The sequence below is a fragment of the Molossus molossus genome, unplaced genomic scaffold, assembly GCF_014108415.1.
Source record: "Molossus molossus isolate mMolMol1 unplaced genomic scaffold, mMolMol1.p scaffold_m16_p_8, whole genome shotgun sequence".
Classification (NCBI taxonomy): domain Eukaryota; kingdom Metazoa; phylum Chordata; class Mammalia; order Chiroptera; family Molossidae; genus Molossus; species Molossus molossus.
In genome coordinates this window covers 1,436,157-1,458,052 of record NW_023425402.1, presented here as the reverse complement: position 1 = coordinate 1,458,052, position 21,896 = coordinate 1,436,157, and the positions used below count along the sequence as shown (strand labels likewise).

The window sequence follows — 21,896 nt, the reverse complement described above, 5'->3', positions numbered from 1 at the left end:
TTGAATCTGGGCTTGGCCATGTGATTGACTTTGGTCAAGGGGACAATAATTAGCAAGCATGGTGAGAACAGAGGCTTGATAAACACACCTTGGAGCTTGACTTCTTGGAAAAAAGTCTAACCACCCTGAGACAGCCATGCTGTGAGAATGTTAGCCAGCTATGTAACAAGGCCACATAGAGAAGCAATGAGGTGCCATCCATGCACAGTGAAGTTTCTTGGACTTCCAGACCAGGTACCAGTCACTAGCTAAATGCAGCGGAATAACTCCAGGTGGTGCTATTTAGAAGAGCCACCTAGCCAAGCCTTCAGACAGCCTAGCCCACAGAAGCAGGGGAAATAATAAGCCACTGTTGTTTTAAGCCACAGCATTATAAAGTGTTTTAATGAAGTTGTTGATTTTAATGCAGCAATAAGTAAATGCAACACAGGATTTATAAGAGAAAGGGAAGAAAACTGCATTCTGAGATAGTAAATTGTTTGCATACTTTTGTAGTACACTCATTAGCTGGCAGCTAGCAAAGAGGCAGGCTGAAATTCTGTCCTTGAGCAGGTTCTCTAGGAATACTGAAGAAAACTGTTGTTTACTACTTCTCAAGAAAACTTGAGGGTTTACCTACAGAGCATACTTATGTGATGCTTGCCATGTTCTTTCGTTATCACCTTTGACCTTGCTAGTTTGGGTTTGTACAATTTTCCTTATTAATATTTTTAGGAAGAAAACCCAGAGATTGGAAAAGACAAACTCTAAAGTGGGCTGAGAGGATCTGAAGCCCCTACCCCACAACTGCTTTTCCTCATTTAAAAACAGCATCTGTGGCATCAGCAGTCTGTCCAGCCCATTGGTCAACAGTGTTACCTAAATACAAAATGCCCTAAGAAGGCTCAGGCCCTTGCAGACAGCCATAGAGTCTGAGTTCCACACGTGGCACTGCCCTGAGAACTAGGTGCTAAGGGGCACTGGAGTCCGTGGTCCTGGATATGCGAGCTGCTTAGTGGGGCCAAGAGGTCTATGGAAATAGGATCTCCCTGAATGGTAGGAGTCGGAGTATGATAAAGACAGGACAAAGGAGAAATTATCTGGTGACAGACAAACACAGACAGAAACAGAGGAAAATGGAATTAAGAGCTGAAATACTTACATTACGGACTCACCAAAGTGAAACATAATTAGACTTTATTTATCTGAAGACAGGGTGCATCCATCACTGGTGACTGAAGCTCTGGGGCTGTGCTTTCTCCTCAGCAAGGTGGGCTGGAGTGGGGTGGGCTGTATTTGGTGGGGGCTGTGGTGGTTTGGGATCTGGAAAGATGAGCAGAGTCAGCATTTTCTAAGACTGTAGCACCTCTCACACCAACCCAGAAGTCACCTATGTGTCCCCTTCAGTTCTTTGTCCCCCATCATCCCTACCCCCCTGGGATAACCCACATTTCTGTCCACTTCTCACCTGACTGGCTTCCTAGCTGGGCCTCAGGCCGGTCTCCCCAGAGCACATGCCCGGGATCGTTGAGGAACCTTTGGCTGCGCCGGCATGTTAGGCAGGTCTGTACTGTCCAGCACTGTCCCCTGCAGCCTGGGATGAACGTGGGAAAATGGAAGAGAGTGCCTTGGTTTAGAAAAGGTTGTCTGAATCCAGTTTTGTCTCCACTGATTTCCAGTAGGAATTCCACTTGCTCCACACTTTGAATGCAAATCTGATAGTATGAGGCTCCTGCAAAACTATCAATTTCTTGATACTCCAAGATAAAGTGCAAACTCCTTTACAAGACTCTACAAGTTCTGTCGATTCCTTCTCCAGCCTCATGTCTTGTGCACTTCAAACTCCTACCTCCTAAATTCTCATTTTCTTGACAGCACCACAAGCTCTCATCTCAGAGTCAACACCCATGCTGAGAACTTCCATCTCTTACTCCTTCTTCTTATGAATCTCACCAGCACTGGCATAAGTAACTTAGCACTGTAGTCCCACAATTAAAGTTTTTCTATACCAGTGATTTTCACCAGTGCGCTGCAATAATTTTTAAAATATGCAATACCTGACTAGTCAGGAGCACTGACCTCTTTATCCTTAGACTGTCAAGATAAATATGACAATGGTCCTGGCCCGGTGGCTCAAGTACACCAAAAATGGCTGTGGGTTTGATTCCTGGTTGACAGTTATCCCTGTCCAGGCTGGTTTGGGAGGCACCTGATCAAATTGTTGTTTCTCTGTCTCTCTCAAATCAATAAACATATCCTCCGTTAAGAATTTTAAAAAAAAATGACAACAGCCAACACAATAGCCATCTGTTGTGAATAAAAATAAATTATACCTATTTTTAAAAATAAATTTATCTTTATTACTGAATGTATTACAGATGTCCCTCTTTTTCCCCCGTGATCAGCTTTTCCCCAACCCCGCCCCCCTCCTGCTTTCCCCACACTATTGGCTGTGTCCACTGGTTATGCATATATGCATATAAGTTCTTTGGTTTTTCTTCCCGCCCCACTTCCCCCCTTCCCTTTTAGGCTCATCAGTCTAACAACCAAAATGTACTTCCTAATCCCTTCATCTTTTTCACCCAACTCCACTACCACCTGGAAACTAACAAAAAGTTCTCTAAATCTATGGGTCTGTTTCTGTTCTGCTTGCTCATTTTGTTTGTAGATTCAATTGTTGATAGATATGTATTAATTGTCATTTTATTGTTCAGATATTTTATCTTCTTCAAGAAGACGCTCCAACATTTCACATAATACTGGTTTGGTGGTGATGAACTCCTTTAGCTTTTTCTTGTCTGGGAAACTTATATGGCCATCAATTCTAAATGATTGCTTTGCAGAGGAGAGTAATTTTAGTTGTAGGTCCTTGCTTTTCATCACTTTAAATATTTCTTGCCACTCCCTCCTGGCCGGCAGTTTCTTTTGAGAAATCAGCTGACAGCCTCATAGGAGCTCTGTTGTAGGTAACTAATTGCTTTTCTCTCGCTGTTTTTAAGATTCTTTGTCTTTAACCTTTTCCATTTTGATGATTATGTGTCTTGGTATGGACCTCTTTGGGTTCAACTTGTTTGGGACTCTGTGCTACCTGGACTTGTATGTCTGTTCCCTTCACCAAGTTAGGGAATTTTCTGTCATTTTTTCAAATAGATTTTCAATTTTTTGCTCTCTCTCTTCTCCTTCTGGCACCATGATGTGAATGTTGGTATGCTTGAAGTTGTCCCAGAGGCTCCTTACACTATCCTCATTTTTCTGGATTGTTTTCTTTTTGCTGTTCTAATTCGGTGTTTTTTGCTTCCTTAGATTCCAAATCGGTGGTTTGTTTCTTGGCTTGACCTACTCTACGCTTGATTCTACGTAAATTATTACTATTATTATTTTTTAATCGTCACCTGAGATAGTTTTACATTTATCTTCAGAGTGGGAGGGAGGGAGAGAGAGAGAGAGAGAAACATCGATGTGAGAGACATCAATTGGTTGCCACCCGCATGACCCCAACCGGGGCCAAGGACAAACCACAACCGAGGTACGTCCAGAATCGAACCCGGGAATCCCTGGTCCACAGGCTGATGCTCTAATCACTGAGCCAAACTGGCCAGGGCTATAAATTATTTTTTATTTCAGTTAGTGCATCCTTCATTTCTGACTGGTCCTTTATTATACTCTTGAGATGTTCACTAAGTTCATTGAGTGTCCTTATAAACAGTGTTTTGAACTCTGTATCTGTTAGATTGTTTATCTCCATTTCATTCAGTTCTTTTCCTGGAGTTTTGTTTTCATTTGGGACATGTTTCTTTGTCTCCTCATTTTGGCTGCCTCCCTGTATTTGTTTCTATGTATTAGGTAGATTTGCTATGTCTCCTAGGCTTCCTAGGGTGGCCTGCTGTAGTAGGTGTCCTGTAGGGTCCAGTGGCACAGCTTCCCTTATCACCCCAGCTGGGCCTTGTGGTGCACCCCTCCTATCAACTTTACACCCTTCTGTTGTAATTGAGTCTTGATTGCTATTGGCATGTTGGACTGGCTGTGCCCATTAACCACTGACCTCTGACTTGGAAGATCAGCTGTGCAGGGCCCACCACACAAAGCAAGACTTACTTCAGCAGGGCTCTGGTACCCCCTGAGTCTACTCCTTGAGTGTGTCACTGTGGAGGTGGTTGGGTGGTGGGGCTTCAATGTGGTCTGAAGCTGTCCACTGGGTGTACTGGCTCTGGGGCAAGGTCAGCCACTGCCTGTGTTCTATCCGGGGCCACCAGGCAATAAGCTACAAAGTGATCTGCAGATGGCTGCTTCTTGTGCTGGGCTTGGAGGTACCCAGGTGAAGCCAAGTTGTGAACCAAGGCTGGCTGTAGCTAGTGCCAGGCCTGGAGCCACTTAATGAGAGGTATGGGCTTGCTGTTGCCAGATGCTACTTGTTTGAGAGAATTTAGGAAACTCTGAAGCAGGAGCCAAAACAGCCCAATCCTATGGTAAAGCCACTGGAAACACCTTGGGTGGGCCTGAAAGTTGGGTGGGCCTCAGGGAATCACCAGGGCGAGACAAACAGTGTGAACCAGGTTGCTGGAGTCCCAGATATGGTGGACGTCCCCCTGCATTGTCAGAGAAGGGTCACCAAAGGAATAATGGCCTTTCCCTGCAGGTCTCTCTGGGACAAAGCTGCCTCTCCAGCTCTTGCCCCAATGCCAAACAACTCAGTTCTTCCCTGTATGTCTCTGGTGCCTTTCAAGCTGCCTCCTGTCCTTGCTGGAGCTCAGAGGGAGGGGGGTCTGAGTAAGTCCTTTTGCTGGCCCTTTAAGAGGAGCTGCCTCGGCTCCAGCAGCCTGAGCCTCAGCCTCAGTTCCCACTGGTTTTGCAGCCAGAAGTGATGGGGATTCTCTTCTTGGCACTGGAACCCTGAGCTTGGCGCCTGGTGTGGGACAGGGACCACCCCCCACTCCTCAAGGAGGACCTTCCCAGCCAGGTATCCTCCTGATTTTTATCTGCCACCAGCCCATCCCTGTCTCTGCCTCTCCTGCCAGTCTCCATGTGGCTGCTGCTTTAATTTCTAGTTGTAGGACTTCCATTCAGCTTGATTTCAGGTGGTTTGGAAGGATGTTTGTTCTGTAGTTCAGTTGTAACTTTGATGTCTATACCTACTTTTTTGTTAGATCAGCAAAAAATACATTTTTTTGGTGTGCTGCAAATTTTAATAATTAGTTTCTGTGGGCCATGAAATGAAAAAGGTTGGAATCACCGTTCTACACTATTTTCATTGTTTCTCTCTTAGATTGTCCCATGAAACTATACCTTCCACGAAAATAATGAAGCTAGCTCAACACTTGACACATCTTATAAAAGTACGTTATTTGTTGCACGAAGGTGAGGAATCGCCCTCCACTTTGCCAAATAACATCTGTTCTTACCCTGGGACGAGGTTTCCTCTCACAGCAACACCTCTCTGCTGCCCCAGCGGAGCTGACCACTAACTCCAAGGCCGGCGCCCCAGGCCCCAGGCCGCCGACGCCTCCCACCCCCACGGGCGCACTCACGTCTCTGGCGCTGGGTGCAGGTCAGGCCTGGGACGAGGAGAGAAGAGCAGCCACGACAGAGCGTCCTTTTCACCGACGGGTCCCTGCGGGCGAGGGGAGGGTGGTCCGCGCGTCCGCCCTCCGTCCCGCCCGCCCCGCCCGCCGCCCGGCTCCGCGCCTCTCACCGCCGCAGGACGAGCCGCCGGGCGACCGTCCTCTCCGTGTGGCAGTAGAACCTCGCCAGCGCCTGGTTCTCGGGGTCCTGCGCGAGCACGCAGTGGGCGGCCTAGGGGAGTGGGAGGTCACGCGGGGCCTGCGGCACCGGTCCCCTGCCTGAGCGCCCCCTACGCGGACTCACCTGGTACAGGAAGCTGAGCCTCTGGAAGGCCTCGCGGTCCTTCACTGGGCCGGCCATCACTGTGTGCGCCGCGCGCGCCAGCGCCTGAGCAAGGAGGGCCGCGGGTCCCGCCCCTCGGGTAGGCCCGCCCCGGCGTCACCGCAAGGGCTCCTGGGAATTGTAGTTCCCGGGCCTGCCAAGCGCCACCCAAGGGCCTCACAGACCCATTGGTTTGGATTGCATTCTAAGCCAGTTTTCCTTTATGAGTTCTAGTCTTCAAGCCCATGATCAGTTATACTAGGTAGAGACTGGAGAGGCTGGTGGAACAGGAGAGGATCTCAAACTGCTATACATTTTCAGGACAGAAGACGGGTATGCAGCTAGCTTGGGGAGATGGCTGTGTGCTATTTATATCCAGATAGACCTTCTGCCCTACTCTTTGAAGCCAAAGGTGGATGCCTAGAAGATCTACAGATAGAAGGAACAGAAGTTATACATTACAAAAAAAATGTATCACTGGTACCAGTGGAAGTGAAATTGGAAAAGATCATGAGAGTAGTGGAGGGAAGGAACAGCGTTCTGGGCCCTCAGCACAGTTCTCTTCCACTTAACCAGACACATTTCCCGTTATGCAGTGCTAAACACACAGTAGGTGGTCCTCACCAACTCCTATTCTTAGGTAGTGGAGTACAGAAACCTGACAACAGCATCTCTTGCCCCTGAAACCACACTCCACCTCCAACACAGACAGACCTGGACCACAATCCCTCCTTCTGACCTATCTCCCATTTGTTTTGTTTGGCATCCTGTTTACACCTCTGCTTCATAGTTAATGACCACCAATTTTTGAGGTCAGAGTAGAGGGATGTGAGCTGGAGGGGCAGAACATGAATGGACCCTGAGACAGGGAAAGGACAGCCTAAGTCATGGGAGGGTGAAGCCTTTCTCCCTCTCAGACCCCATCAGGCTGGGTAGGGGACCAGGCCTCCAGCTCAGAGGAAGTGGCTGAAACCTCTTCCCGGATGAGTTTCACAAGTGTCCCTGACTCAAATGAAAGGAGTATGCTTAAAATGTAGATGCCCAGGCCTACAGACCTTGATCAATCACTCAGGGTGAGCCCAGGAACATGCATTTTCAACACCCAGTGATTCTTACACATCAACAGTGGTGGTCGTTAAATTACCACACAACACAGAGATCACTTCAGTGGATCCTTTGTTCCATATTGTTTTACCAATCAAAGCATCTTGCCACAAAGAACCACAGTCAAGGCACAAAGGTAAGAGAGTCTGGACAAAGTCCTGTTGAGGTGGTAGGAGGAACTGAAATGCCCTCACTAAACTGGTTTCTTGTCCCAACCTTCTGTGAACCCCATTACCCGAGCAGCAGATAGTCCAAGTCATTTCAGTATGGTTTGGCATGCATTGCTTTGCCTTTTGTGACAACATATGTAACCTACAGGTTATTTTGGCCTAACATTAAATGATTACATTCTCTGATAGGGGAAATGGCAAACGGCAAAGGATGGCAGCAAACAAGCAAAAGACTGGCTCTTGTGATCACTAGTTCCAGGCACAAGGAAGTTGCCCATCTGGTCCTTCCCTACACATACCACCCTCTTCTACCCTGTCCTCAGAGTAAGGAAGACTGCATTTCCTTTCTCCTTTCTGGCTTGGACACCTTAACCAGCTAATAAGGCTGACAACTTAGGAGTAACTATTTAGTAACATTCCTTAAGGCCAGAGCTTTGGATAGAAATAATTTTCTCTTTCCTTTAATACCTGACTCTCTCCTTTCCAAGTTCCCTTGGGAAAGCAGTAAAAGGGCAGACTGTCTTGCAGGATCTCTGGCACCTTGCCCCTAGAGCAAGGTGATAGACTTCTTGGAGACGATCAACTATACAGAGGCAGGCAATAAGCCAGCTCTGTTGAAGACGGAGACAGGGGCCTGGGTTCTCCTCTTCTTTCTTCTCACCGTCTCCTCCTCATATTGCTACCTCTGGTCAATGCAACTCACAATGGCAACCTTAATCTGGGAATAGAAGACCAAAGAAACTCCTTTCCCCTTCCCTAGTCTCTAGGAATCTGTTCCATTAGCCCCCTTCCCTGACCTTCTTTCTTACCTTCTTGATGCCCAGTCTCTGCCCTCAAAAAAACTCCTCATATCTTCTAGACCCATGAGAGCAACTGTCATTCATTTTTATTTCAATCTAGAGGTATTACATACCCTGTGCTCTTCCTCAAGAAACAGCTATTCTGGGTCAAAGTACCCCCAAAAAGAACGTATAGGGGTTTTCCTTCTCTGGTTTGAGCATGTCATATCCTCCCAGACTCTTTGTTTCTGGAAAAGCCTCTCCTTCCTTCCCAACCCATCCTGTGCAACAGAAAACCTGATGGGCTTCTGGGCAGAGAATCCCCTGGGAACCTGCTCCCCACTTGACAGGAGGAGACAGCTGTGCTCTCAGACCAGTCCTACCTACTCTCCCACATAAACCATTCTAGAAACCAAGGTGTTTCTCCCAGATGGTTCAGGACTGGAACCAGGCAGACACAAAGACGTTCCAGCAGGTCACAGGAAGGCAGGCCCATAGCTCTTGATCCTGCCTCATCCCAGTTATTCCCACATCCCTACCTGTCACTCCCAATCTGTTGGGGGCCTGATGGTGAGTGGTGCAGCATTCTTCCTTCCAGCCCGAATGCCTGGGTAGAAGAGGGGCCACAGTTTCTCAGTAAAAGTGTCAGTGAAGGTGTAGATATGGGAGCGGTCTGTGACATTGTAAAAAGACAGTGTGCCGGCCTCATAGTCTAGAAATATGCCCACCCGCTTGGGTTTCACCTTGATGTGCAAAGGAGTAAAAGGCGTGGTGGTGGCTGCATATTTGTCCCCGTTCCAGAGTCGCACCCGCCAGTAGCCAGTCTCAGGCAGTGGGGTCAGCTCGCCCTTCCGGCTCACAGAGTCCCGGCACACGCCCACTGCCCAGTGGGTCTTGTCGCCCACCTCCACCTCCCAGTAGTGTCGACCTGAGGTGAAACCCTCAGTAGCCAGGACACATGGGTAGAAGGTGAAACGCCGTGGTGTGTCAGGTAGATCCCGGAGTCTTGTCTCCACAAACTTGACGCTCTTACGATCTTCTGACAGGACTAGGTTAGGATGAGCAGTCTCAGGGTCCAGGGTCACATCCGCTGGCGGGAGAAGCCAGAGTGGGGAGCTAGATGAGGATGGGAATAGCTCAACGCCCCTGCCTCACTCTTCCAGCCTGCCTTACAGAGCCTGTTCCCTTAAAGGTCCCCCGAACACCATGGTTTGGTTAACTTTCTCCATCCATGGTGTCACCTAAGGGAGGGGAGGGAACACTGGCTTCACTTCTTACCCTGGCCCTAAAATAAGGGGATAATGCCCTCTTGCCTTCACAAGGGCTGGTGGTTTAGCCTCCTCCTGCCTGGTCTCTCCTCTTATTGCCTCTGACATCATCATCTGTCTCACTGTGCAGAGAAGAACCAGGCACAGTTCAAGGGTGAGAAGGAATGAAAAATGTGTGTTAAGGATACAGAGAAGACATCATCAGGGTCTAGAGATAAGGTGACCTGATATTTGTCTTCCTGGAACAGTCCTGATTTATGACTATCTTCTCTGAGTAAATATTAATGACATCCCCTTTCATTCTCAAGAGCGTACCACTTTTAGGCAAATTATTTAACCTTTCTGGGTTCCTATTCAGAAGTATGGGTCTAAGAGCAGATGATACCTGAGACTTTCACTGTGAGTTCTGTGACCTAGAGTGGCCCAAAGCCAGGTAAAGGGTGGGTATGGGCATGGGCATGGAAAGTGACAGCTGGGATAACTGAAGCCCAGATCAAGTAGGACCTAAAGCCTTTCTGCTCTCTGCTGATTCCCTCTGCTACTTTCCTTTTGGGAACAACTCACCAATTAGCTGTTTAAGGATTTTCCTTAGGGCAAAGTACTGTCGGGGGAAATTGCTGAAGTTCTTTTCAAGCTGTATGGATACTGAAGTCACCTCCATGGTCTTCACCTTTTCACATCTAGGAGGGACAGGGAGAAAGGGGAAGAAAGGGAGGGTCAGGAGAAGCTCCGTCCTCCCACTTTCTCCCTCCTTCCTGAGGACAAGCACTTGCATATTGCTTTCTTTTGCTAATCTAGGGAGAGTCATATGGTACCCTGGACAAATCCTTAAGAATGAATCTCAGAACTTTCCGGGGTTAGGGTTAGATTTCATGCAAGTTGGTGATTATCCTCCCCCCTCCCAACCCCTTTCTTCTTCCACCTTATTTGGACACAATTCCACATAAAGACACAAGCAGAATCAGGTTCTACATTATCTTGGTATCTTCCATAACAAGGAAGTCCTGATGCTCAAAGGGAAAATAAGGGGCTATTAATCCCAATGGTTTGCTCCCTAACTAGCTTCATGGATATAATAAACCTTTTCCCATATCCTACCCAGAAGCTGCATGACTGTCCATCCTCATTCCCCCAACTCCTTACTGTACCCTAAGTCTCTAAGCTAAGACCTAACTCACTTAAAGAGATGCAGGAATCACTTACTTTTCCAGGGTACTTTTGACATCCTAGAGGGAAGGAGAAAAGAAAGCAATATTGGTCCTGGTAGTCAAGGGTCCTACAGGCAAAAGGCTCCCCCTCCTCCCCAAAGTCCTAGATCTCTAAAATTGGAATAGGGCAAACTGAGGGTCACAATGCAAGAACTCCCGAAGGATCTAGATACATCTCTCCCAGCCTCATCCCCACTTTCAACTTCTGGTCATCATGAAGCTTGGCAATTTTTATCACTTCCAAATGATCTCTTGTATGTTTGTCTTTGCTCCTCAAGGACACTGGGAGCTCAATGCAGGGTACAGGGATTGTGTCTGCTCTTCACTCTGTCCCCCAAGTACCAACCACACACCTGTCTCCTTGAGGATCAGTAAGATAGCGCCAGATTGGTGGTATAGGAACAGGTCATACTTCCCACTATGGTTTGATATCCCCATCTGGTATTGATTAATAACATCAATAACTGTGTGCCAGTTCTGATTTGTGAATACTTGGGGTCCAGAAGACAAAGAAGACAAATCTCTGCCCCCCAGGATTTCCCAGTTTAATGTGGAAGGCAGAACACACATACATGAAAGGTCATAAGAATAAACACCAAGGAGTACATCAGCATGCGGATCAATGTACAACGGCGCCTCACTGATTCAAATGCTGTGGTCTGATCACTAAGGGAAGAAACATGTTTCCTACAGCCTTGCTAACACCATGCATCTGCTTAAGAGAACAAATGATTTCAAACATTATAGAAGCATTTACATATCAAAAACAATATATATATTTTTACACATAATTTCAAGTATCTTTCAAACTAGGTTTCTATTCTTTTTTAGCACTAGGTAAATCAAGTTCCAGGACTTAAAAGTAATTGTAACTGCATTTACACACTTTTTAATGCATAGTTTTTTCATGAATTCAAACTAGACTTCCCTCCTTTCAAAAGAGTGGATTTTTTTCTTTGGTACAAATTCAGCACATAATTGTTGACAAGACATAAGAACACAGAAATGATTAGAAGGAAATGGGAGATACCAGAGAAACCTTACTGTAGAAAAAGATCCTTTGAGTATGTCTAGAAGAAAGAACTGGGTTTAAAGAAGCAAAGCAGAGGAGTGAGCATCCTCGGCTGACAGAACGGCCTGTGCAAAGCTATACTGTGCCCGACCTGAGGGGCTACGCAGGGGCAAAGGTCGAACCTTAAGCATCTCGAAGCCTGACTGTAAGCATTTGCCCTCCACCTCGGCAGCCAAGTGGGCCAGGTCCCGGCGTTTGTCTCCAAGGTGAGCAGCATTTTCTCGGAGGCGCTGCAGAATGTCCTGTTCCTCCTCCTCCAGTCGTGAAAGCAACATCTGCTGCTCTTCGTCCAGCCGCCGATGAAGCTCTTCAAATTCCTTTAAGATCTGCTGCCTGCGACTCTCCACCAGTCTCTGAGAAAAGAGAGAGGGTGTTACATTCAGCAGGACCAGTGGGGCATAGGGCCCATTCCCCCACCTGCCATGTGTATGAATTAACACAGATTCTGGTGTCATTAAAAACAGCTTAATAGGACACTCATGTTTCTCTCCACTGCAGTTTCCTTCTATAAAGAATGGCTCTATCCCCGCCATCACTCTCACTGATGACTTGGGAGTGAAGACCACTGGGGAGATAAAAATCAATGTTTAAAAAAGTTTTAATTTTCTTTAATTATAGTAACCTCTAAAAAGCTGTGCTTTTATGTTTTAGGAAAAATAATGCAAGACATAAGAACTCAATAATATAATGAAAAACTATTTCAGATATGAGAAATATATGACCTATCTGATGATAAAGTTCTAGCTATTGTTAATTTGTTAAGAAAAAGAAAGTATAAATACTGGAAAATTAAGCAATAAGACTGTTATCATTTATATGTTGCAAGATATCTACCTCGTAAAAACATTACCAGACAGAACCAACTGGAAAAGTATCAGCATCAGTAAGATTTTAGTAATGGGCTGTTACAAATATATAGATTTCAGAGCTGCACCTATTAAGTAGTTACAAGTCACTTCAGAGAACTGGTAGTTGCCATTCCAGGAACAGGTTCCAAAGTTCCTCAGTGAGTTGCTTGAAATTTGAAGCATGCTTTCTCTCAGCAAGCACATAAACCTGAACCTTACCTTCCTGGAATTTGATAATACAGGATTCAAACACCAGCCATAACCCTTTCTGAGGATTATCAGCAAGCACACCCTCCTTCTGTACTTCCACTACTAGTGATCTCCCCAAATAAGACTTCTCTAAGCATCATGTGGCTGATGGGGAGGAATCAACCCAAGAGGGGAGCAAAGTGAGAAGCAGACACTAGGCCTGTGGAAGAAGGAAGTGGCTAGGGATTGAAAGGCAGGGCTGAGGGTAAACAGAGTGGGCCTGGGAGCCAGGGTGGGCCTCGAAAGCCTGCTGTTTCTGCATTTCAAGCTGGTTGCCAGGGGAGGCTGATTAGCTCCAGTGTGGAGTGTCTGATGCTCCATTTCACTGCTGCCTTCTCAGGCCCACATGGGAACAAAATAATTCCCACAACATGTACCCTTAGGTCAAGCACATCCTGGGTGTGTGTGTGTTTTGGGGGTGATGAATGGGTAGAATTTAAGATTCATAACTGTAATAAACAGGAAGCAAAATGGCTCTCCCTTGTGTAACCCATAACCCCTTCTTTTTTACTCTGTATTTGTAGTACAGTGGTTCTTAAGGAGGGTGTTACCTCCCTCTAGGGATATTCTGGAAATGGGGAGTGGGGGTGATTTTCTTGTTTGTGGTGACTGGGGATGCTCTTCCAATGTGAGACAACCCTGCAAAATGAACTGTCCGGCACCATTTTCTAATGTGCTACTGGATATTCAAAAACATAGGCCTGAACTTGAGTGTTATTTTACATATAAACACAGTGATTCGTATACACTTTTAATAATGCCTAAATTTTTCAGGAATAGCTGATTAAAACTATACTTTGTTTTTCTTAGAACTTTACCAAAAGTTATTTATCATTTTGAAAAATTATGTCACCAAGAGCTAAGTTGCTTGTGGTAGTTGAGTCCACATGACTACACAGCTGCCTCAGTCTGAACCTGTTCTTGTTGCATTGTGGGTGATGCCACAGGTAGGCGCAAGGACACAGCTACAATGTAGTCTTTCCGGGTGGTCATGTCCAAATATTACACAGCACATTTTTTTACACATTGCTTTTCTTCTCGTTGAATTATATTATACTATATTTGGACATGACCACCCGGAATTTTCAAAATTATGTAGATAATTTTATGAATAATTTTCATTTCAGCATGGTTAATTACAAATTATTAAAAGGGCATTACAATTTTATTTTTTAATCCTCACCCGAGGATATTTTTTCAAATATCTTCAGATAGAGTGGGAGGGGGCAAGAGAGGGAGAGTAAGTGGGAGAAAGAAACATCGATGTGAGAGAAATGCATCAATTGGCTACCTCCTGCATGACTCTGACCAGGGCCAGGGACGAACTGCAACCTAGGTTAAGTGCCACCCACAACTCTTTGGTTTGCAGGCCGACGCTGTAACCGCTAAGCCAAACTGGCCAGGGTGAAGGGCATTAAACACCACAGTTTTGTTTAAGTATTTAGAGGGTTTTAAAATTTTTATTCCCCTCTCTATCCTTTATCTTTAAGAAGAAGATCAACAGGAAGAGGAAGTTAATGACTGGGAAGAAGCTTCATTTTCACCTATTTTTAAGTTTCTCAGGAGCCCTCCAAAAGATCAAAGAACTTTTTTTTTTAAATTCACCTTTGCAATCAAAAGTAGTTCAATTAGCCCAGCCGGTGTGGCTCAGTGGTTGAGCGTCGACCCATGCACCAAGAGGTTGCTGGTTTGATTCCCAGTCAGGGCACATGCCCAGGTTGTGGGCCAGATCGCCAGAGGGGGGCATGTGGGAGAGGGCTAATCGATGTTCTCTCTCATCGATGTTTCTATTTCTCCCTTCCTCTCTCTCTCTAAAATCAATAAAGAAAAAAAAAAATTAGTTCAACTAAAAAAATTTCAGCCTGGCTGATTTGGCTCAGTGGTTAGAACATCGGCCTGCAGACCAAAGAGTCGAGGGTTCAATTCCAATCAAGGGCACGTACCTCGGTTGTGGTTCATACCCCGCCCTGGTCCGGCTGTGTGGGAGGCAACCAGTCGATGTGTCCTCTCATGTCAATGTTTCTTTCTCTCCACCCGCCCCCACTCCATCTGAAGATAAACAGACAAATATTCTCTGGTGAGGATTAAAAAAATAAAATTCAGACCTGGCTGGTGTGGGCTCAGGGATTAGAGTGTTGGCTCATGCACTGAAAGGTTGTGGGTTCGATGCTCGGTCAAGGACACGAACCTGGGTTGCAGGTTTGATCCTGGGCTCCGGCCAAGGCGGGTGCAGGAGGCAACCAGTCAATGCATCTCTCTCACATTGATGTTTCTTTCACTCCCCCTCCCTCCTTCCCATCCACTCACTCTAAAAATCAATGGAAAAAATATCCTTGGGTGAGTATTAACAACAAAAAATTCAAATGTTTGCTTTGTTAAAATGTATAAAGGACTAAGGTAACAATACTTGCTTTCTGTTGAAATGTCATTGTTAAGAAATTAGTGTTTCTACTATTTTCAAATATGTGTTTAATTTCTGGTGATCCCTATATCTCAACACCAAAAGCTCATTATTTCTTCTGGAATCCTTTAATGAGGTCAAATTTCTATGTTGTCTTTTCATGAACTTGCACCCATACTTTTCATACCATCTCATTATTTATTTTATTTACTTGTCTATATACTCAAGGAGGGCAGGGGCTGTTTTTGTTCACCATTGTTCCGCAGTGTCAAATACATGGTTTGACCTCAATTGGAAACTTAATATTTATTGATTCATGCAGAGCTAGCATCCCTAGTTTTGCTATAAATTGGTTGTACGATTTTAGACTACACTTGGACTATCCAAGTTTTGTCTCCACCTGTGTAAACTGGGAGTAATAACACCTACTTTACAAGGAACTAAGTTCACACTTGCCAAAGATGACCTCTAGGATTTCCTTCCCCTTTTCTGGCTTCTCTATGTTCCACTTGTGTCAACTCTAGCTGAATTCAGAATTCCAACCAGGGCAGAACCCTAAGACCTAATACAATTCTGTAAGCTTGTAATGTCATGAACACCCAATGAATTAGTGCACAGAATTCAATAAGTACTAGTTATTATTACTGTTACTATTAATACTTATTCACTGACTATTAGAAAAAATTAGATACCAAAACATCACGCTACAAATGTGTTATGAAAGAAATGTAAAAGTGTATGAAAATTAAGAAAGCTAATTTTTCAAGGGTCAGGAAAAACTGCATAGAAAGTGGCTTTCACGCTTGTGGTAGGACAGATAGGATCCTATCGGTAGAGGATGGGGAGGGGAAGAACATACTAGGAACATCACCCTGCATTCTTGAGCTTACTTGAATTAAGAGAATGTGGTCCTAAAGTCACTGGGCAGTTCTGGAAGCTCTCGGTCAGTTCCTTCTCCCTTCCTCCCCAGTGAACCTTCCCAACTCTTCTCTCCTCAATCCCGCTAAGAAATTCCAATCTCTGCACTCTCAGCAGAGCAGCCTCCTTCCCTGCTGTACAAAGAAAAGGAGACCAACAGGCACGAACTCCCTCAACTTGCCAGACGTAAGACATTCTGTCTGTCCATCACTTCTTCCATCTTTCTCCTCAGTACCTAATTCGTGACAAGTAATTTAAGTACAATATTTAATGACAAGCCTATGAAAATGCCATTGTTTCTGAGAGTACAGCATTTTTCTAATGAACCAGAACTGGTGGATTAAATGATGTGTGGCTAATGTTTGGTTAATTGCCTGCAGCGCAGCCCAAGTGGGACCGTCTGCCTTTACCTTGAGCTCTCCAGGCTTCTTCTCCTCAGAGGACTTACAGCGGGTAATCTCCTGTAGCTTCTGCTCCAGGGGCTCCAGGCACTTCTGCAGTTTTTCCTGAGGGGTCGGAAGTGGGAGAGGTGGCATCTGGGGTTGGCTGGCACAGCCTACATTCAGAGGTTAACCCATTTGTTTTAAACTATTTGTTTACATACTACCCGTCTCACCACCTCTTGATCCAAATCCCTTTCTTGCTTGTCATTTTCTATGTCAACTTCTTACAGGTCCCTCCTCCTGGCACCAGCCTGCCCCTATCACCTTCCTTGCTCAAACTGTCCTCTTACTGATCTCAGGGGTCCAGTGGTCACCAACCCTATCCATCTTCTAAATTGAGTAATGCCTATTACTGTCAATGTGACCTTCTGGACCCCGATGTCCCCTTTTAAATTTGTATTCCTATCCAACTCTAACCACTTGCAAATATAATAAAATCTTACTTATACTATGAATGACCTTAAATCCTGTTTCCAAGATTTCATTAACATAATTAAACAGAGTACTTGATAAAGTGCTAAGACATTAAAATCTCCGGTTTCTGTTACTAAATCATTTGCCCTGTGACCCAACGATTATTTAACCCAGATGTCATGTTATCCATTACCATTATCTGGGGAAGATGCAAATAACAGAGTGGCTCAGTTTCGTTTGGTGGCAATCAGTTTAAGTAGAAATGACACTATTCCCAATACCAATGGGAAGAGAAGGGGCATTCTGAGCAGCGGGGCAGAATGGGGAATCCAGATCACTTTTCAGTTCTTCCTAATGTTGATCTTTTCCATGTGGTCTCATTCATTTATAAAAATATGTTACAGCCCAAGACCACTCATACTCAAATGTGTTAGAAAGGTCAGAGAGAAATCTTAGCGCACTTCTCGCCATCACCCTTCTTCTGCTTGAGGGTAATTGGTCAAATGCACCACGTGCCCTCGAGTGCACAACTGCGAGGGACTATGGGTGAGAGCCAGATCCAGCCTCGCCCTCAGGAGCTTGTGATCCTCTACCCAGAGAGGCCCCTCCTCTGTGCTCCTCCCTTTTGCCCTACATTGACATCGTGTGTCTGGTTCCCCACCTTGTACTCCTGTGTGGCATCATCCAGTGGTGCGACGTTGTGGGCCCGATGGGTGTGGGAAATTGCACATATCAAACATACAGCCTCCTGGTCCTCATAGCAGAAAAGGCTGAGGGCCTCATGGTGCTGGGGGCAGAGACTCTCATCCCGAATCTTCCGTTTGACAGCCTGGAGCTGCTTGGCAATTTCCACCATACTGCCTAGTTGACGATTAGGCCGAAGACTACGGTAGCGAGAGGTCTTTCGACAGACAGGGCAAGGAAAGTCCCTCTCTAGGTCCTCCCACCAGCGGGTGATGCAAGCTTTGCAGAAGTTGTGCCCACACTCAATGATGACAGGCTCCTTCAGATATTCCAGGCACACAGAGCAACTCGCCTCCACCTGTAAGTTCTCCAGAGCTGCAGCTGTGGAGGCTGCGGAGGCCCCAGCCTCTAATAGACTTGTCTCTGCCATTATTTAACTTAGGGATAGGAAGAGGGTGGAGAAAAATGTTAGTTGGAGGTTTAACATTTTTTTTCCATCCCCGCCCCAATATTTACCCACATGTAAAATTCCTAATTCCAGATTTAGTCCCATGTTACTATTTTACATCTTGCTAGATTCAACCTCTTTTGTTTCTCCACTTCCAAAACTTGTGGCTCACAACCCCCAATCTCTTCTGTCTTTACCCTGCTTTCCCTTGTTAGAAACAGAGGCTCCCTTCGATTCCAGTCCAGCATGCACTTCTCCTGATCCAGGCCCATTCCACTCTATCCTAAAATTAATAGTTCTAAACCAATATATGTCTAGTTTGACATATATTTCTAATAGATGAGAAAGGAGGTTGGGAAATGCAAAGTGCCATAAAAGTCAAAGTATTAAGATTTCTTAAATTAGGTATATTTTAAAGTTTAATATTACAGAAGAATTTTATTACAATAGTCCACTGGAGCCTAAGACTGATTCTCTGCCACTGTTCTCTCACTCTTTCAAATGGTAATAAACAGAATTAGGGAAGGGTAACAACCTCTTCTTTCCAGGACAGTTTGATATTCTTCTTCCTTTTATCAGACTAGTCTAGAGGAAGTGTGCCCTCTTCTTGGAATGAGATTATTCACACAACATCCGATTTCTACTTGTGCATTTGGACATTTAGAACTGTTGAAAAGTGATAAATTCATGGCAACTATACTAAAGAGTGTATTACTGAGCCCAGGCCAATAACTTTTTGAAAAGAGGGCTGAAAGGTCTATTTTAAATATTCAGCAGTGACTGGAGTGTTATGAAATGGTTACTGATAACTAATTCCTTGGACGCACTGTGCCTTCAGCTAACAAGTACTGGAGTGGTTGGAAAGAAAAGTAAAGAGGCAATCAAAACCTCCCTTAAGAGAAGCCTCAAAAGAATTGGAAACGCATCCAAGAGATTTATAATGCAGAAGGCTAGTCCCCTAAAACAGCAAGTTTACCCATGAAATGGCTGATTTCTCTATGCCCATGACCTTTCCTGTCCACCCTCCCTCACCTCCAAGTGACCCAAAAGAAGAATAGTAGGTCTATGTGCTGAGAGAGAAGTGGCCCTCTAATGAGTTGGGTTAACAACGATTATTATTCCAGTATATATTGATGGCACACATGTTAATTTGTAGCAACGTATTTGGACCTCCATTTCCTCCCTCAACCAGGAGAGACTTCAGTCAGATGTTTCCCCACCTATGGGACCCCATGGAGTAAGTGACCCTGCCCCTTCCCCAGTCTTCTGGAAATCAGGTGGCCTCCTCACCTGGGGCGAGTTGAATCGTATGCAGTTAGGGAACTAGACAGGCAAACAGTGGTGTTAAAACAAGGGGGAAACGGTTAGGGAAGTATGGAGAGGACTTGGGGCCTTGGGCGCCTCTGGGTTGGTTCTTTCTTTCCCACTATTCCTCGTGTCTCTGCAGAAGCGCAAACTTCAGGCACGTCCTCATTTTGCTTCTACCACTGTCCGGGGTCCCACCTTGCGACCCTCTCCTCAGCGTGGTCCACAACTCGGTCCCACCCCCGTCTCCATCTTCTCCCGTCAGTCCGGCGCAGGGGGCTGGAGAGGGGGAGGCTGGCGGGGAGGGAGGGATGCGCGTCCAGGTGAGTGTGACGTGAAGGTGGGGTGCCCGCCGCTAGGACGCGGCCGAGACCCGCGGTGACGGCGTCGAGTTTCGCCGGGGAGGCGAGCTGCAGCGGGACGGGGGAACGGCGGGGTAGCCAAGCAACGCCGGACGCGCTGACGTCGCCGGGGCGGCAAAACGCCCGCCCGGGCCCGAGCGGGCGGAGGCAGCAGCGGTTAGGTGCCGGGCCGGTGACGCAGTCGCGGGGCGCTGGGACGCGGCGTGCGGAGCCGGCTGGCGGGGCAGGCCCCTGGGCCCGGGCGCGGCGGCGGGACGGCACCTACCTTCCCGGCCTCGGGTCCGGTAGTGCGGGGTGCAGAGCCGCCGAAGCGCTGCCTCCCTCCTTCCTCCTCCCCCCGCCCCCTCCCCGCAGCGCGACACACAATACTCGCCGGAAGCGGAAGTCGCGCCGGGAGGCTCGTGTCTGTGGGAGCCGCGAGTCAGCAGGCGGCCGCGCGAGGGCCCAGTGCTCGCTGCGGTGGAAGGAGACGGGAGGCCGGAGGTCGGCGGTGAGAACCAGCGGCAGGACTCTGGGGCGAGAAGCGAGCGGGAGGGGCAGGTGGCTGAAAAGTGGTCGTCCAGGTGACCCGAGGAAGCCTCCGGAGAGCGGGCCGCGCATGCGCGTGGTTGAGCTCTGAAGCCCATTGCCCGCCGGGCGCCGACGGCGTGCGCAGGCGAGGCTGTCCGGTCCGGCTGCAGGGGCTCGGCTGGGCTCGGCCCCGCTGGTTCCGGGCGGCGCTGGGAGCTGCCGGGGGTGGGGCGCGTGGCGGACTTTGAGCTACACTTATCTTCTGCAGGCCAGTCCGGGGAGAAGGTGGCCAGTGGAGGCGGCGGCCACTTAACGTGGCGGACCTGCAGGTCTGCGGAAACGTCACTTCCGACTACTTGGGGGCTAGCCTTTTTACCATTCAAGGCGTGAACTCTCCCGGCCTTGGCTTCAAGTGCTCCTCGCCCTACTCCTGCTAGGCGGGCGTGGAAGAAATGATCTTCGTCCCCGCCGGATGGGAACCCCGAGAGAGCTGGTACTGCGCCTCTGCTGCTCACCTGTGGGTCCCCAGGCCTCGCGCCGCCTGTCCGCCCGCCCGCGAGCGTCCTAAACGCCCGTTAGCTGCGTGCGAGCCAGGGCCGGTTCCTCCCACTGTTGGGGCTGTGACTTGAGCTTCTCCACGAGCGTAGATGGTGCTTGTGTGGACTCCAGACTGCATTACAGCGCCCTTGCTGCTGGCAGCTTCGCAGGCCCGTGACTTTGGAGGAAGAGGGTGTGATGAGGGTGGGAGGAGCTCGTGCTAGGCGTGTGGGACCCCGCCGGTTCAGAAGGCAGCTTGCCCCGCCTTCTCCCCCCCAGCGCTTGGCACGCAGAATGCTGACTGAAAGAGGAACCAGTTTTGGTGTATCCTCCGATGGCAATAGCCAATGGCTGACGTGTTCCTGTGTAAGTTGTGATGCTCTGTGCAAACACTTTGGTATTTAGCCTTTCATCCTGGGAGCCAGAAACTGTGTACTTACAGAAAATACTCAAATGTGTGAGTTACATAGATTTCTCACTACACATGCTAAATACAGGTGGTCTACTTTTTCTTTACTGTCCTTTTGCTTTTTGTTCATTTTTCTTTTTTCGGTAGCCAATGACTGAAGAGGATTAGATTTGAGAATATTACATTTATTAACTTTTTAAATTTCTTTTTGCTATTGGGCCGTTAGGAATTGTAGCAGCATACTTGTTCTGGTTCACAGAATGCCTCAGTTCTAAGGCAAGGTGATGGGGCAGTCAGCCTCTTTTAGCCTGGCTTCGCAGGGGGAGTGATGAGTGTTATAATGTTGATTTATACCAAAGGATTTTCAATACAGGGAAATGCAAAAAATGAATTAAAATAATCATATGATTTTTAATATGAAAATTTATAAACTTTCATTTTTAATATTGTTTTTATATCAGGAAAGGAAATAGAAGATGGCTTAAAATTCATGAGCCATCATAGAGGAAGTGAGTATATTAGCAGTGCCGGGAGAAAACTGGTGGGAGGCCATGTATAGTGGATTGGGATGGAGAGGGTTGAACTGTCCAGATTTCTGAGACTCAGAAAAAGGCAAGGCACCTGATTCCTCCACCCCACCCCCTTATTTTCATTTTTTAATTATGAAAAATTTCAAACGTAGAAAGACAGTCTTCAGTTTGGCCTTTTTATTTTTCATACTGTCTTCTCTCTTTTTAGTTCAGTAGCATAGAGCTACCTCATTCTTTTTGCAAGGCTGTGTTATTACTTCATTGTGTAGACATAACTTATTCAGCCATTTTATTTACAATACACATTTAGGTTCTGCCCAAGTCTTATTTAAAAAAGGCTGTAGTGAACATTCTTGTACATGTACTGTTTTTCCCCAG

The 21,896-nt window shown here is 46.8% G+C and overlaps 2 protein-coding genes across 2 annotated transcripts; both read right to left on the bottom strand.

Annotated features, from left to right (window-relative positions):
- Positions 1 to 1,141: 1,141 nt before the first annotated feature.
- Positions 1,142 to 5,916, bottom strand: RPP21 (ribonuclease P/MRP subunit p21). The gene is made up of 5 exons (XM_036247912.1): positions 5,842 to 5,916; positions 5,669 to 5,769; positions 5,505 to 5,587; positions 1,448 to 1,573; positions 1,142 to 1,302 (listed from the first exon to the last, which is right to left on the bottom strand). The coding sequence occupies exons 1-5, from the start codon at positions 5,896 to 5,898 to the stop codon at positions 1,205 to 1,207; spliced, it is 465 nt and encodes a 154-aa protein (XP_036103805.1). The 5' UTR covers positions 5,899 to 5,916; the 3' UTR covers positions 1,142 to 1,204.
- On the bottom strand, positions 5,525 to 19,545 carry LOC118620864 (E3 ubiquitin-protein ligase TRIM39). The gene is made up of 8 exons (XM_036247903.1): positions 19,156 to 19,545; positions 17,395 to 17,854; positions 16,287 to 16,382; positions 11,583 to 11,813; positions 10,384 to 10,406; positions 9,745 to 9,860; positions 8,452 to 9,002; positions 5,525 to 5,587 (listed from the first exon to the last, which is right to left on the bottom strand). Exons 2-7 carry the CDS (start codon positions 17,845 to 17,847, stop codon positions 8,455 to 8,457), a joined length of 1,467 nt encoding a protein of 488 aa, XP_036103796.1. The 5' UTR covers positions 17,848 to 17,854; positions 19,156 to 19,545; the 3' UTR covers positions 5,525 to 5,587; positions 8,452 to 8,454.
- Positions 19,546 to 21,896: the final 2,351 nt, after the last annotated feature.

Excerpts from the sequence above, each read along its gene's own strand:
- LOC118620864 (XM_036247903.1), bottom strand. The coding sequence starts at position 17,847 with ATGGCAGAGACAAGTCTATTAGAGGCTGGGGCCTCCGCAGCCTCCACA. Across the intron at positions 11,814-16,286 it reads AGAAGCCTGGAGAGCTCAAG|AGACTGGTGGAGAGTCGCAG; the intron begins GTAAAGGCAGAC and ends CTCTTTTCTCAG. Across the intron at positions 10,407-11,582 it reads CAGGCTTCGAGATGCTTAAG|GATGTCAAAAGTACCCTGGA; the intron begins GTTCGACCTTTG and ends CCTTCCCTCTAG.
- RPP21 (XM_036247912.1), bottom strand. The coding sequence starts at position 5,898 with ATGGCCGGCCCAGTGAAGGACCGCGAGGCCTTCCAGAGGCTCAGCTTC. Across the intron at positions 5,770-5,841 it reads GGCTCAGCTTCCTGTACCAG|GCCGCCCACTGCGTGCTCGC; the intron begins GTGAGTCCGCGT and ends CCACTCCCCTAG. Across the intron at positions 1,574-5,504 it reads CTGCACCCAGCGCCAGAGAC|GCTGCAGGGGACAGTGCTGG; the intron begins GTGAGTGCGCCC and ends CGTTCATCCCAG.